General features: G+C 39.8%; 1 protein-coding gene across 1 annotated transcript; it reads left to right on the plus strand.

Annotated features, from left to right (window-relative positions):
• The first annotated feature begins 6,600 nt into the window (after positions 1-6,600).
• On the plus strand, positions 6,601-7,539 carry LOC114118259 (olfactory receptor 10A3). The gene has a single exon (XM_027979012.1). The coding sequence runs from the start codon at positions 6,769-6,771 to the stop codon at positions 7,537-7,539; it is 771 nt and encodes a 256-aa protein (XP_027834813.1). The 5' UTR covers positions 6,601-6,768.
• The last annotated feature ends 9,067 nt before the right edge of the window (positions 7,540-16,606 follow it).

Genomic DNA, 16,606 nt, shown 5'->3' on the forward strand with positions numbered 1-16,606 from the left:
TGCATGACTGTAGAAGGCAGTATGGAGGTGCTCAAAAAAATTACACCTGATATTAATATATGATCCAGTAATTCCACTTCTGGGTAAATATTCTAAGGAAAGGAAATCACTGTCTTAAAGAGACAGCTGCCCCATGATCATTGCAGCACTATTTACATTAGCCAACACATTGAAACAACCTAAGTGTGTCTATCAGTGGATGGATAGTTAAAGAAAACGTGGTATTTACATGAAAATACATACACAATAGAACATTATTTAGCCATAAAAAAGGAAATTTTGTGACAACATAGTGGACCTCAAAGGCATTATGCTAGGTGGACTAAATCAGAGAAAGGGATATACTGTATGACCTCACTTCTATGTGGAATCTAAAATAATTAAACTTGGAGAAACAGAGAACAAATGGCGATCAGCTGAGTTTGGGAGGGGGAGTGGGGAAAATGGGTAAATGAAAAGGTACAAACTTTTAGTTATAGGATAACTATTTCTGAGGAAGTAATATATAAGCTGATGATGATATTTAACAACACTATATTATATATCTGTGAGTTGCTAAGAGAGTGAAAGTGAAAGTGTGCTCAGTCGTGCCCGACTCTTTGCGACCCCATGGACTGTAGCCTACCAGGCTCCTCTGTCCATGGGATTTTCCAGGCGACAATACTGGAGTGGTTTGCCATTTCCTTTTCCAGGGGATCTTCCCAACCCAGGGATAGAACCCAGGTCTCCCGCATTGTAGACAGACGCTTTACCGCGTGAGCCACCAGGGAAGCACTGCTAAGAGAGCACATCTTGAAAATTCTCATCAGAAGAAAGAAAATTGGGGTGATTGATTAAATTTACTGTGGTAATTATTCTGCAACATATACATGTATGAAAGCATTAAATCATGAACATTAAACTAACTCAATATTTTGTCAATTATTTCTTGATAAATTTAGATAAAACATAAAACAGCAAAAAAAAAGTATATTACTCATTACTGCTAAGATGATATGCATAAAGTATAGAAAGCATGGCTAATTGAACATACTAGGAAAATGCAGCAAGGACTGAGTAAACCTAGATCGCTATACTAGTCCTGCTTGCCATGTTCTAGGTTTTTGATAATAATAATGACAACAACAATAATAAATTTGGGCTCTATTCAGTTCATTCTCTCAGTCGTGTCCGACTCTTTGTGACCCCATGAATCGCAGCACACCAGGCCTCCCTGTCCATCACCATCTCCCGGAGTTCACTCAGATTCACGTCCATCGAGTCCGTGATGCCATCCAGCCATCTCATCCTCGGTCGTCCCCTTCTCTCCTGCCCCCAATCCCTCCCAGCATCAGAGTCTTTTCCAATGAGTCAGCTCTTCGCATGAGGTGGCCAAAGTACTGGAGTTTCAACTTTAGCATCATTCCTTCCAAAGAAATCCCAGGGTTGATCGCCTTCAGAATGGACTGGTTGGATCTCTTTGCAGTCCAAGGGACTCTCAAGAGTCTTCTCCAACACCACAGTTCAAAAGCATCAATTCTTTGGTGCTCAGCCTTCTTCACAGTCCAACTCTCACATCCATACATGACCACTGGAAAAACCATAGCCTTGACTAGACGGACCTTAGTCAGCAAAGTAATGTCTCTGCTTTTGAATATGCTATCTAGGTTGGTCATAACTTTTCTTCCAAGGAGTAAGCATCTTTTAATTTCATGGCTGCAGTCACCATCTGCAGTGATTTTGGAGCCCCAAAAAATAAAGTCTGACACTGTTTCCACTGTTTCCCCATCTATTTCCCATGAAGTGATGGGACCAGATGTCATGATCTTCGTTTTCTGAATGTTGAGCTTTAAGCCAACTTCTTTGCTCTCCTGTTTCACTTTCATCAAGAGGCTTTTTAGCTCCTCTTCACTTTCTGCCATAAGGGTGGTATCATCTGCATATCTGAGGTTCTTGATATTTCTCCTGGCAATCTTGATTCCAGCTTGTGTTTCTTCCAGTCCAGCATTTCTCATGATGTGCTCTGCATATATTTTAACAACAATAATAATGACTTTTAGGCGTTTTTTTGTTTTGAAGTTTTATTCCAAAGTATATTGCGTGTATGACTATCAAATATTTGCATTTACTGATCTTTTCTCACTGACAAATAATCAATTTTGTAAAGATACCAGAGATATTTTGGTAGGAAAGTGTACAGTTAGCAAGGTAGAAAGTGTTCTTTCTGTTCCATAGTTACTCTCTCATTACCATGTTAAATGAAAATGTTATTAAAATATTCCCATTTCTATGTCTTTGCTTTTTATTTGCTTTGCCAGTCATTGAGAAAATATGTTAAATCTCTATTTTGATTTTTTAAAATAAATTTATTAGTATTGGTTTTGAATTATAGTTTGATATTAATCTTCCTTCCTTTGTATCCCCTTGCATGTATCTGAAATGCATTTATCTGGCCTAGTATACACACTGGAACATGTATAAATTGTGATTCTACATCTTGATGATTTTTCACAAACTGCACATCACCTGGGTTACTATCACCTACATCAAGAAATAGAATATTTTAGTATGTCAGAAGGCCCTGGGATGGGACTCATGGGTATGAATCATGGAACTCTCATATCAGGCATCCATTCCCATGCCTGATGCTTGTGACTGGTTCAAGTGTGTGGTGTTATCCCACCATAATGAATGATATGGGAGGGATCTTTGGATTGGATTTTGTGAGGAAAATTCATTTTTCTCAGTGTAACTGGTACATTTCTCACCGGATACAGATTGGATAGATTGAATCCCTAAATGTTGTCAGCCTCATTGCTGTCAGAAGGGGTAAGCTTCCTTGAGAACAGAACAGCCTACTCTGGGAAAGCAACAATAAGAGGTAGACAAAGAGAACCTACAATCCAGCCTCATCATCCAGTTCTAGACAAAGACCAGCCTGCAGATTCATTAATCTTTTCACTCTGCTGGACTGAGCCAATAGTCTCCTGAATTGTTTAAGCCAGTTTAGATTGATCCCAGAGTCCCCTGATTTTCAGGTATACTCAATAAGTATAACAATGCAAAATATCAAAATCTTTGTGGGAGTTGGGGTGGGAAGTCAGCCAGGCATTTTACAAACAGTTTTCCATCTACCTGTCCTAATTTATAGCTCAGCACTGCACAACTGTACCTCCATCCAGCCATTCCCTCCCCTCTGGCTCACCTGCCTTTGCTCATACCCTCCCCTCACTGCTTTCTTCTTTTCCCCTTTTAAACCTTTATTCAATCATTATTTCCACCTCCTATTGAGAGATATCATGGTGCAATTGAATCTCTTGTGTTGGGAAATGTTTATTCCTTATAGGGATATGAGGGAGTGGTGCTCCAGGTTTTGTGCTCTTGAGCTTTGTCACCTGAGGGGCCAAGTTTAAACCTCTTTAGTTATTGTGCAAAAATACGAGAAAGCATGTACGAACTGATTGCATGTACTCCAGGGATGGGTTTTTTGGGTCATGTGATTCAATGTCATATAATGTTCTAGAATCAGTGCACTGAATCACTGAGCTGTGTTATGAGGATGTGGCTTTTAACTAGAGGCAAAACTTCTGACCATGTAGCATGAGCATTATTATATTGCAAGTTCACCCCTCCTACCTGATTTGTTGTGGCTTCATCTTTATGTCTTCAGTTGTAGAAGATCTTTTATGATAGATTTCTGTCTTTTTCACTGATGGTTGTTTTACATGTTGTGATTTTGGTGTGCTCATGAGAGGAGGTGAGCTTAAATCCTTCTACTCCACTATCTTGATCCTCCAGGCTCTTTTACTTGCGAGATTCAAGGTAAAAAAGTGAAGATTCTTGCTATATGCTTGTTGGTGGGTTTTTCATTTACAGTTCATCTTCTATTGATAGTTAGAGATGCTGTTGAAGTGATCTCAGTGATCAGGAATCACTGAACACAGCTGAAACATTTGAATCAGTAAACTCCTTGGTGTTGATGCTATTCAGTTTTGCTCTTTTCTTTTCAGAGAAAAAGTGTGGACAATAATTAGAGGTGTGTACTCGGAGGACACTAATCATCAAGTCTTAGAAGATTTTCACTGGGAAGGAATGGGTAAATAAGTCCAACTCAGACCTTTTTCACCTGGAAGGCTGAAATCTAGAAAAGAGAGTGATCTGCCCAAGTATTCCATGTCAGAGAGCTATTAAGACAGCATGAGGGTCTCTAAGTTATTAAGTGGCGCCATCTATAGTCAGTTGCTATTTACATCATGAACATTTTGTTTTATAACATGCTTTTCATCAGTCCTTTAGAGGTTTTCCACTTTGTGTTGTTGTTGTTGTTCTGTTGCCAAGTTGTGTCTGACTCTTCGCGACTCCATGAACTGCAGCACGCCAGACTTCCTGTCTCTTTCCATCTCCCGGAGTTTGCCCAAGTTCATGTCCATTGCATTGGTGATACCATCCAACCAATCTCATCCTCTGTCACCCTCTTCTCCTTTGTATGTTTGTTTGTATGATACTTTGAATTTTCTAGTGCTCAAAGCCTATCCACTTTGAAAATTTGCAACTGAATATGCATCGTTATTTCTCTCCATTAGAAATTAGTTTAAATACTTGGCCTGCAGAGTCTATTTTTTATTAATTTAGGAGTTTTTTGACAACAAAAATATAATTTATAGAGGTTTGATTTTAGTACATGCCTATAGCCAAACTTAGAAATAAGTCAACTTGCCTTCTGCTATTTGCTAATATTCTAATGACCTTTTTTATAGACAGCATTACATGTCTTCAACTTGCTGTCTTTCTCTTCTTGGATTTCTCATCTCCCACAGTTAACTTCCATTGATCTTTACAGTGTCACAGAGAACCAGAAGATCTCCATTTTAGTGCTAAACTGTCAACAAATACATTTTGATTTGAGCAAGTTAGCCTTCCTCCTGTCTTTCTCCTGACTCATTGCCCTTCCAGCCTTGACTGCTTATGAGGTAGTTGTTCACTCTCATCGCTCATTCAGAAGTACTCTTTTCCTCCTTGAAGTATCTAATATGTTTGTTATTACCTTTTCCCCCAATACTATTTATACTGATTTTACTCTTCATGTAGATAGAACATTCCTATAAAGTTGAGTCTGCATTATCCTAATTTTTGTTTTCATTTATTCAAGAAAAAATTGGTTTAGCATTTGTTATGCATCAGAAACTCTTGTAGGCATAGTGAGTATAAAGTATAATCTTTGCAATCCTGGGATTTATATTTAGTGAGAGAGACAGTGTGTGTTTATATACATATATTTATATATATATATATATATATACAAATATATGTGTAAATACAAATCAGTAGGAGCTATTGAAGAAAATAGAGCACAGTGTGAGAGGTAGGAGTTATAAGTACTGGCTTAGGGAGTGAGACCCTATTTTCCATTTTAGGTTGTGTGGTTTGCTCTCTGTTGAACTCTGGTATCCAAGGTTTGTCTCAGAATATACAGGCTAAAAATGGTAGGTGCTCAATCAGTGTTGAGTAATGAATGATTAATTGAACACCTTGATGAGAAATTTAATGGTGAGAAAGAGAAGAAAACGAAAGAGAGAGAGAGAAGGAAAACTTTAAATTATAAGTTTACAGTGAATAAAACGTGGGCTTTTTCTAAATTATTATGTCTTAAGGTTCCACCAATGAGAACTGACACCACATGTTTCTTGTCTGGCAAGTCCCAATATATTTGACCTATTGGCAAAAATCAATGGGTATAAAGCCAGTTCACATAGTTACAGATCACCTCAGGTAGGAACGTTTAAATTACACCTTCTTTGTGTGTTTCTACAGGGAGTTGTCACTTTTAACCAAGCCAAGCACAGTCATTTTGAACTAATGAATAGTTAAAAAAAAGTATATATCATTGTTGTTGTACTTAGACTTAGTAGAATCTTATAAAAATTTTTTGTGGGTTATCTTTTTCCATTTGTCACTTTTTGAGGTGTTATTTTTAGTTGAAAATGTTAATCCATTGAACTTTTATTGTGGTAAAATATATATAATATGTTTTACTACTTTGAAGTGTACAATTCTGAAGTAGTAAGTACCTACTGCATTTTTATATTTATGGAAGTTCAAATTGTCTTACCTGTTCTATTTTCAAAAATCTTTAAGTATTTCTTAGTTCAGAGCCTTTTGAATGAAAGGAGGAGAGTGCTAGCCCACATTTGCTTTCTTCTTATGGCTCTATGTTCTGATTAGCATAAGCAAACATGAGCTTTATTTTTTGTGGTCTTAAATTTCATATTTACATAAAGTTGAGAAAATAGATGCTACCTTTAGCAGTGTTTTATGAATGGGATCTGAGTTATAGAATATTCCTACTTGCTTTAACACTGAATTTGATTTTTAAACTACATGGTGTTTGCAATAAAACTCTGATATTATTTTGTATGTATCAGATAAGATTTCTAAGTTACAATAATCAGCCATTCTCCAAAACTGTCAAACTAGATTTCTGTCAGGATGGGCTCCTCTTTATATTTTTTGTCAAGATTGTTTGGGTTGAATGCAGATGCTGGCTCAGAACTGTTAGACTGTGACTTTGTACTTTGTAAACTATGTTCCTAAAACAGTATATGCTCCACTGTTGACATAAAAAGGCAGAACCAAAGCTCTGTGTTTGACTTCATCCTCTTGGGCTTTTCTAATTTTCCTGAACTACAGAGGCAGCTCTTTTGGGTGTTCCTGGTTGATTATCTGGTGACTCTGCTGGGAAATGCCATCATTATAGTCATCATCTCCCTGGAACAGAGCTTCCACGTTCCCATGTACTTGTTTCTCCTGAACCTGTCTGTGGTGGAAGTGGGTTTCAGTGCGGTCATCATGCCTGAAATGCTGGTGGTCCTCTCCAGTGAAAAAACTACGATCACTTTTGCAGGCTGTTTTTCACAGATGTATTTCATTCTTCTTTTTGGGGGGACTGAATGTTTTCTCCTGGGGGCAATGGCTTATGACCGATTTGCTGCAATCTGCCATCCTCTGAGCTATGCATTGATTATGAACAGAAGGGTTTTCATGAAATTAATTATATTCTCATGGGTCTCAGGGATCATGGTGGCTACTGTGCAGACCTCATGGGTTTTTAGTTTTCCCTTTTGTGGCCCTAGTGAAATTAATCATCTCTTCTGTGAGACTCCCCCAGTGTTAGAGCTTGCATGTGCAGATACCTTTTTGTTTGAGATCTACGCATTCACTGGCACCATTTTGATTGTTATGGTCCCTTTCTTGTTGATACTCTTGTCCTACATTCGAATTCTCTTTGCCATCCTGAAGATGCCATCAACCACTGGGAGGCAAAAGGCCTTTTCCACCTGTGCCTCCCATCTCACATCTGTTACCCTCTTCTATGGCACAGCCAGTATGACTTACTTACAACCCAAATCTGGCTACTCCCCAGAAACCAAGAAGCTGATGTCCTTGGCTTACATGTTGCTCACACCTCTGCTGAATCCACTGATCTATAGCTTGCGCAACAGTGAGATGAAAAGAGTTTTGTTGAAAGTATGGCGAAGAAAAGTGGATTTACATACATTCTGACTATGCTGAGAATGCAGGTGATATTGATTCAGTGCCAGGCTGAACATTATTTCAATTTAATAGTGGTGAAAATAGTTTACATTTCTTGATACTAATATATTTAATTTGCTGATTTTTCCAAGTTTAAAAATATATCAGGATCCCTCTGTTATGATAGTATGTTCACATTCATTTTCTGTAGGCGTGTAAGTTCTTTTTTATTGGCTGCTCTTCAGGGCATGTAGGATCTTAATGCCCTGACCAGGGATGGGAACCTGCATCCCTTGTGTTGGAGGCAGAGTCTTAATTACTGGACCAGTGGGGAACGCCACATAGGTGCATAACTTTGACGATGTGATATAGCAATTTATTTATCTGTTCTTTTATCATGAATGTCCAGGTTGTTACAGGATCACTGTCATTTAGATGCAATTTAAATAAAGAACTACTTCCATTTGTTCATATGTACTGACTTTTTGTTTCTGTATGATAGATTTCTCAGTCTAGGCCTGATGGGATGAAGAGTCTGTGTATTTATGAATTTTAATAGCTATTGGGGAATTACTTTTCAAAATCATTGTAACTTTTCAGACTCTTCTGAAGGCTCTCTCTGCTGCTTTAACAGGGCAGAGATTCAAGAGACCAACAAATAGAAGAGATTTCAGTTTAGAGTGAAAAATCTGTTTCATGGATGAGTAAACAAAATCCAGTTATTTGGGGAAACCAAACTGTTTCTACTTCATGAACTCCTCAGGTTATTATTCAAAACAGGATTTCCTTTGATATTTTTCCAGATATTCACCCAAGGCTGGGGACCAGAAAACTCCATGGAAACTTCCTGAAGTGTCACAATACTATTAGTATATATTTTTTCACTTATAGACCAACGCTTTCAGAGACTTTTGTTAATTTCCCTTTCTAAGTTCAAATTGCCCCCAGACACTTTGTTTATATAGATACAATAGTTTTTTTTTATTGTGAGAAAATCAATGAATAGCCATTTAGGTATATTTTCTATGGTCCTTGAGTCACATCATTAACAGTGTGATCTTCTCCAGAATAATTTCTTATTCTTGCAACATTTGAAACCTTCAATGCTTGCTTCCTGTCTTAACATTGCTGTTTGAAAGTAGCTGCTTTGTTGAACCACTTTCCCGTGAGGTTGTAGTGTCCTTATTTTTTGCACCAGGGATAGTATTAAAGGGGTCTAACATTATTTCCATTGTCACTCATTTCTTGAATTTTACATCAAAATAAAAAATAACAAAAGCAAAAATTAGCCAGCAGGACTATATCAAACTAAGAAACTTCTGCACAGCAAAGGAATCCATCAACAAAATGATAGGCAGCCTACAGAATGGGAGAAAATAGTTGCAAATCATACATCTAGAAAAGGGTTAACATGTAAAATATACAAAAAGCTCACACAACTCAACAGGAAAATACAATCAATCTGATTGAAAAATGGGCAGAAGAACTGAAGAGATAATTTTCCAAAAAAAACATACAGATAGCCAACAGGTACATGAAAAGGGGGTCAATATCAGTAATCACAAGGGAACTACAAATCAAAATCACGAGATCACTTCACACCTGTTATAGCGGCTCTTATCAAAAAGGCAAGAGATAAGTGTTGATGAGGATTGGAGGGGTGTCAGAGAAGACTCTTGAGAGTCCCTTGGACTGCAAGGAGAGCCAACTAGTCCATTCTGAAGGAGATCAACCCTGGGATTTCTTTGGAAGGAATGATGCTAAAGCTGAAGCTCCAGTACTTTGGCCACCTCATGTGAAGAGACTCATTGGAAAAGACTCTGATGCTGGGAGGGATTGGGGGCAGGAAGAGAAGGAGACGACCGAGGACGAGATGGCTGGATGGCATCACGGACTCAATGGATGTGAGTCTGAATGAACTCTGGGAGATGGTGATGGACAGGGAGGCCTGGAGTGCTGTGATTCATGGGGTTGCGAAGAGTCGGACACGACTGAATGACTGAACTGAACTGAACTGTGCGCTGTTGGTGGGAGTATAAATTGATGCATGGCTATGGAAAACATAGCCATGTTATGTGTGGAGTTATGTCAGATAATTGCTCCTAGTATTAAAACGTGTGCATGCATGCTAAGTCGCTTCAATTGTGTCTGTCTCTGCGACCCTATGGACTGAAGCTGTCAGACTTCTCTGTCCATGGGATTTTACAGGCAAGAATACTGGAGTGGGTTGCCATGCCCTCCTCCAGGGGATCTTCCTGACCCAGGGATCAAACCCTCATCTCTTTATGTCTCTTGCGTTGGCAGGTGGGTTCTTTACCACTAGCGCCACCTGGGAAGCCCAGCATTAACATATGACTTAGAAATACCACTTCTGAGTATATATTGTAAGGGAAGAAAGATCATTTTCTCAAAGAGATAGCTGCCCCATGACCACTGCAGCACTATTTACATTAGCCAAGATGTTGAAACAACCTAAGTGCATCTATCAGCAGTTATAAAAAATGAGATATATACATCAGTTCAGTTCAGTTCAGTCACTCAGTCGTGTCCAACTCTTCGCGACCCCATGAACCGCAGCATGCCAGGCCTCCCTGTCCATCACCAACTTACAGAGTTCACTCAGACTCACATCCATTGAGTCAGTGATGCCATCCAGCCATCTCATCCTTGGTCGTCCCCTTTCCCTCCTGCCCCCAACCCCTCCCTGCATCAGAGTCTTTTCCAATGAGTCAACTCTTTGCATGAGGTGGCCAAAGTACTGGAGCTTCAGCTTTAGCATCATTCCTTCCAAAGAAATCCCAGGGCTGATCTCCTTAGGAATGGACTGGTTGGATCTCCTTGCAGTCCAAGGGACTCTCAAGAGTCTTCTCCAGCACCACAGTTCAAAAGCATCAATTCTTCAGCACTCGGCCTTCTTCACAGTCCAATTCTCACATCCATACATGACCACAAGAAAAACCATAGCCTTGACTAGATGGACCGTAGTCAGCAAAGTAATGCCTCTGCTTTTGAATATACTACCTAAGTTGGTCATAACTTTTCTTCCAAGGAGTAAGCGTCTTTTAATTTCATGGCTGCAGTCACCATCTGCAGTGATTTTGGAACCCTAAAAGATAAAGTCTGCCACTGTTTCTACTGTTTTCCCATCTATTTCCCATGAAGTGATGGGACCGGATGCCATGATCTTCGTTTTCTGAATGTTGAGCTTTAAGCCAACTTTTTCACTCTCCACTTTCACTTTCATCAAGAGGCTTTTGAGTTCCTCTTCACTTTCTGCCATAAGGATGGTGTCATCTGCATATCTGAGGTGATTGATATTTCTCCCGGCAATTTTGATTTCAGCTTTTGCTTCTTCCAGCCCAGCGTTTCTCATGATGTACTCTGCATAGAAGTTAAATAAGCAGGGTGACAATATGTCTTGATGTACTCCTTTTCCTATTTGGAACCAGTCTGTTGTTCCATGTCCAGTTCTAACTGTTGCTTCCTGACCTGCATACAGATTTCTCAAGAGGCAGGTCCGGTGGTCTGGTATTCCCATCTCTTTCAGAATTTTCCACAGTTTATTGTGATCCACACAGTCAAAGGCTTTGGCATAGTCAATAAAGCAGAAATAGATGTTTTTCTGGAACTCTCTTGCTTTTTCCATGACCCAGCGGATGTTGGCAATTTGATCTCTGGTTCCTCTGTCTTTTCTAAAACCAGCTTGAACATCAGGAAGTTCATGGTTCACATATTGCTGAAGCTTGGCTTGGAGAATTTTGAGAATTACTTTACTAGCGTGTGAGGTGAGTGCAATTGTGCGGTAGTTTGAGCATTCTTTGGCATTGCTTTTCTTTGGGATTGGAATGAAAACGGACCTTTTCCAGTCCTGTGGCCACTGCTGAGTTTTCCAAACTTGCTGGCATATTGAGTGCAGCACTTTCACAGCATCATCTTTCAGGATTTGAAATAGCTCAACTGGAATTCCATCACCTCCACTAGCTTTGTTTGTAGTGATGCTTTCTTTTTTTTTTTTTTTTTGTAACTTTTGGTTTTTTATTTTTTAAATTTTAAAATCTTTAATTCTTACATGCATTCCCAAACATGAACCCCCCTCCCACCTCCCTCCCCATAACATCTTTCTGGGTCATCCCCATGCACCAGCCCCAAGCATGCTGTATCCTGCGTCAGACATAGACTGGCGATTCAATTCACATGATAGTATACATGTTAGAATGTCATTCTCCCAAATCATCCCACCCTCTCCCTCTCCCTCTGAGTCCAAAAGTCCGTTATATACATCTGTGTCTCTTTCCCTATCTTGCATACAGGGTCGTCATTGCCATCTTCCTAAATTCCATATATATGTGTTAGTATACTAAATCAGTTCTGATGAGATGGATGAAACTGGAGCCGATTATACAGAGTGTAGTGATGCTTTCTGAGGCCCACTTGACTTCACATTCCAGGATGTCTGTTTCTAGGTGAGTGATCACACTTCATGATTATCTTGGTCATGAAGATCTTTTTTATACAGTTCTGTGTATTCTTGCCACCTCTTCTTAATATCTTCTGCTTCTGTTAGGTCCAGACCATTTCTGTCTTTTATCGAGTCCATCTTTGCATGAAATGTTCCCTTGGTATCTCTAATTTTCTTGAAGAGATCTCTAGTCTTTCCCATTCTGTTGTTTTCCTCTATTTCTTTGAATTGATTGCTGAGGAAGGCTTTCTTATCTCTTCTTGCTATTCTCTGGAACTCTGCATTCAGATGCTTATATCTTTCCTTTTCTCCTTTGCTTTTCACCTCTCTTCTTTTCACAGCTATTCGTAAGGCCTCCCCAGACAGCCATTTTGCTTTTTTGCATTTCTTTTCCATGGGCATGGTCTTGATCCCTGTCTCCTGTACAGTGTCACGAACCTCATTCCATAGTTCATCAAGCACTCTATCTATCAGATCTAGTCCCTTAAATCTATTTCTCACTTTCACTGTATAATCATAAGGGATTTGATTTAGGTCATACCTGAATGGTCTAGCGGTTTTACCTACTTTCTTCAATTTATGTCTGAATTTGGTAATATACATATCACATACATATTTACATATATACTGGAACATTGTTTAGCCATAAAAAGAAGGAAATCCTGTCATTTGTGACAACATGGATGGACCCCAAGGGCATTATCCTGAGCGAAATAAGTCAGACAGATAAAGACAAACACTGTATGATTTCAATTCTATGTGGAACCTAAAATAACCGAAAAAGAAACAGAGAACAGTTAATGATTGGCAGAGTTGAGTGGTGGGGAGGGAGATAAATGGGTGAAGGCTGTGAAAAAGTACAGACTTCCAGTTATGAGGTAAATAAAGTCTGGGGAAGTAACATACAGTATGGTGACTGCAGTTAATGATACTGTATTGTATATTGTAAGTCACTAAGAGATGACATTTTATAAGGAAAAAAAATTGTAACTCTGTGAGGTGATGGATATCAACCAAACTTTCAGTGGTAACTGTTTTGCAATATATACATGTATGAAAGCATTAAGTTGCAGACCTTAAACTAATACAGTTGTCATTGTTCAGTTGCTCAGTTGTGTCCAACTCTGTGATACCATGGACTGCAGCACCCCAGACTTCCCTGTCCTTCACCATCTCTGGAGCTTGCTCAAACTCATGTCCATTGAGTCAGTGATGCCATCCAAGCGTCTCATCCTCTGTTGTCCCCTTCTCCTCCTGCCTTCAATCTTTACCAACATTAAGGTCTTTTCCAGTGAGTCAGCGCTTCGCATCAGGTGGCCAAAGTATTGGGTCTTTAGCTTCAGCATCAGTCTCTCCAGTGAATATTCAGGATTGATTTCCTTTAAGATTAACTGGTTTGATCTTCTTGCAGTCCAATAGACTCTCAAGAGTCTTCTCCAACATCACAATTCAAAGACATCAATTCTTTAGTGCTCAGCCTTCTTGATGGTCCAACTCTCACATCCATACATGACTATTGGAAAGACCATAGCTTTGACTATACGGACTTTTGTTAGCGAAATAATGTCTTTGCTTTTTAATGTGCTATCTAGGTTTGTCACAGCTGTCCTTCCAAGGAGCAAGCGTCTTTTAGTTTCATGGATGCAGTCACCATCTGCAGTGATTTCTGAGCCCATGAAAATAAAGTCTGTCACTGTTTCCATTGTTTCCTCTTCTATTTGCGATGAAATGATGGGACTGGATGCCATGATCTTAATTTTTTGAATGTTGAGTTTTAAGCCAGCTTTTCCCTCTCCTTTTCACCTTCATCAATAGACTCTTTAGTTCCTCTCTGCTTTCTGCCATAAGGGTGGTGTCATCTGCATATCTGAAGTTACTGATATTTCTCCTGGAAGTCTTGATTCCAGCTTGTGATTTATCCAGCCCAGCATTTCTCATGATGTACTCTGCATATAAGTTAAATAAGCAAAGTGACAATATACAGCTTTGATGTACGCCTTTCCCAGTTTTGAACCAGCCCATTGTTCCATGGACTGGTTCTGTTGCTTCTTGATGGGCATACAGATTTGTAGGAAGCAGGTAAGGTGGTCTGGAATTTCCATCTCTTGAAGAGTTTTCCAGTTTGTTGTGATCCACACAGTCAAAGGCTTTAGTGTAGTCAGTGAAGGATAAGTAGATGTTCTTTTGGAATTCTCTTGCTTTTTCTATGATCCAACGGGTGTTGGATCTCTGATTTGATCTCTGATTCTTCTGCCTTTTCTAAATCCAGCTTGAACATGTGGAAGTTCTTGATTTATGTATTGTTGAAGCTTGGCTTGGAGAATTTTGAGCATTACTTTGCTAACGTGTAAAATGAGTGCAATTGTGTGATAGCTGGAACATTCTTTGGCATTGCCCATCTATGGGATAAGAGTGAAAACACTTTTTCCAGTCCTGTGGCCACTGCTGAATTTTCCAAATTTGCTGGCATATTGACTGCAGCACTTTCACAGCATCAGCTTTTAGGATTTGAAATAACTCAGCTGAAATACTATCACCTCCACTAGCTTTGCTTGTAGTGATACTTCCTAAGGCCCACTCGACTTCCCATTCCAGGATGTCTGGCTCTAGGTGAGTGATCACACCATTGTGGTTATATGGGTCATTAAGATATTTTTTTATATATCTTTCCTGGTGGCTCAGACAGTAAAGTGTCTGCCTGCAATGCAGGAGACCTGGGTTCAACCCCTGGGTTTGGAAGATCTCCTGGATAGTTTTTCTTAATGTGTATTCTTGCCGCCTCTTCTCCAGGAAATGGCATGTACACCTAGCAAAGGGTATAACTCGTGGCCTTACATCTGATGAAATCTCAAAACTGCACATCTGTTACCATCCATCAACTACATCAAGAAATAGGACATTTCAGCATTCATAAGGACCCTGTGATGGGATTGCTGGGGTGAAAAGTGAAAGTGAAGTCTCTCAGTCATGTCTGACTCTTTGCGACCCCATGGACTATAGCCTACCAGGCTTCTCAGTCCATGGAATTTTCCAGGCAAGAGTACTGGAGTGGGTTGCCACTCCAGGGGATCTTTCCAACTCAGGGACTGAACCCGGGTCTCCCACATTGAATACAGACGCTTTACCATCTGAGCCATCAGGGAAATATGACATTTCAGCATTTATAAGGACCCTGTGATGGGATTGCTGGGGTATGAATCATCAAAAGTACACAAACAGGCTTCCCCACATCTGGTGCGTGTGATTGGTATATGCAAGGGGTGTTATCCCACCATGGTGAATGATATAGGAGGGGTTTGTATTGGATTTTGTGATGAAAATCCCCTTTACTCAGGATAAGTGGTACATTTCCCACTGGACACAGATTAGATAGAATGAATCCCTAAGTGTTGTTGGCAACCTCATTGCTGCCAGGAAGGCTGAACTTCCTTAAAAATGAAACAGTCTACACCAGGAAGGAAGAAATAAAAGTAGACAAATGGAACCCGCATTCCAGCCTCATTGTCCAGTTCTGGACAAAGTCCAGCCTGTAGATTCATTCATCTCTTCATACTTTTGGGCCAATGACCTTTTTAATTGTACAAGACAGTTTACACTCATCTTTGAGCCCCTTGATTTTCACAAATACCCAATGAGATCAATAATTTATGATTTTACAGAGAAGGTAATATAATCAGGGAAGTTAAAATATTTGCTCAAAATATACTAGCAAGTACAGATATTTTGATTCTCAGTTTAAAAGTTCTATCTGAAATCATATGTAATGACATTTTTCTCAAAAATTTTCAGTGCCTTGAAGGCAGTGGCAACCCACTCCAGTATTCTTGCCTGGAGAATCCCATGGATGGAAGAGCCTGCTGGGCTGCAGTCCATGGGGTTGCAAAGAGTCGGACTTGACTGAGCGACATCACTTTCACTTTCACATATTTCCTGTACAAATGATTAAGAGTTGTTTATTGGGAGGGTGGGAGGATATCCAGGCTTTTTACAATGAGATATCCATCTGTCTGCCTTAACTGGTTTCCCACCCCTGCATAAATTATACATTCCATCCAGTCATTCCTCCCCCTCTTGCTCATCTGCCTTTGCTCACACTTTTTCCCCATTGCTCTCTTCCTTGCCCATTTACAACCTTTGTTAAGTCATGGTTTCTACTTCTATCGAGAGATGTCATGGTGACATTGAGTCTCTTGTGTGAAAGTGAAGTCGCTCAGTCATGTCCGACTCTTTGCAACCCGTGAACTGTAGCCCACCTGGCTCCTCCGCCCATGGGATTCTCCAGGCAAGAGTACTGGAGTGGGTTGCCATTTCTTTCTCCAGGGGATCTTTCTGACCCAGGGATCGAACCCAGGTCTCCCACATTGCAGGCAGATGCTTTAACCGCTGAGCCACCACGGAGTCTCTTGTGTGAGGAGGTATTTATTCCCTGTAGGAGTATGAGGGAGTGGTGCTCTAGGTTAATCCTCTTGAGCTTTCTCACCTGAGGGCCCAAGTTCAAGCCTCTGTAGTTATTGTGCAAACATACAAGAAAGCATGTATAAAGTGATTCCAAATTCTCCAAGGATGGGTTCTCTGTGGCATGTGATTCAATATTATAATGTTCTAGAAACAGTGCACTGAATCATTGAGTTGTGTTTA

Source organism: Ovis aries, chromosome 15 (assembly GCF_016772045.2).
Source record: "Ovis aries strain OAR_USU_Benz2616 breed Rambouillet chromosome 15, ARS-UI_Ramb_v3.0, whole genome shotgun sequence".
Classification (NCBI taxonomy): domain Eukaryota; kingdom Metazoa; phylum Chordata; class Mammalia; order Artiodactyla; family Bovidae; genus Ovis; species Ovis aries.

Coding starts and splice junctions, on each gene's coding strand:
- LOC114118259 (XM_027979012.1), top strand. CDS start 6,769: ATGTACTTGTTTCTCCTGAACCTGTCTGTGGTGGAAGTGGGTTTCAGT.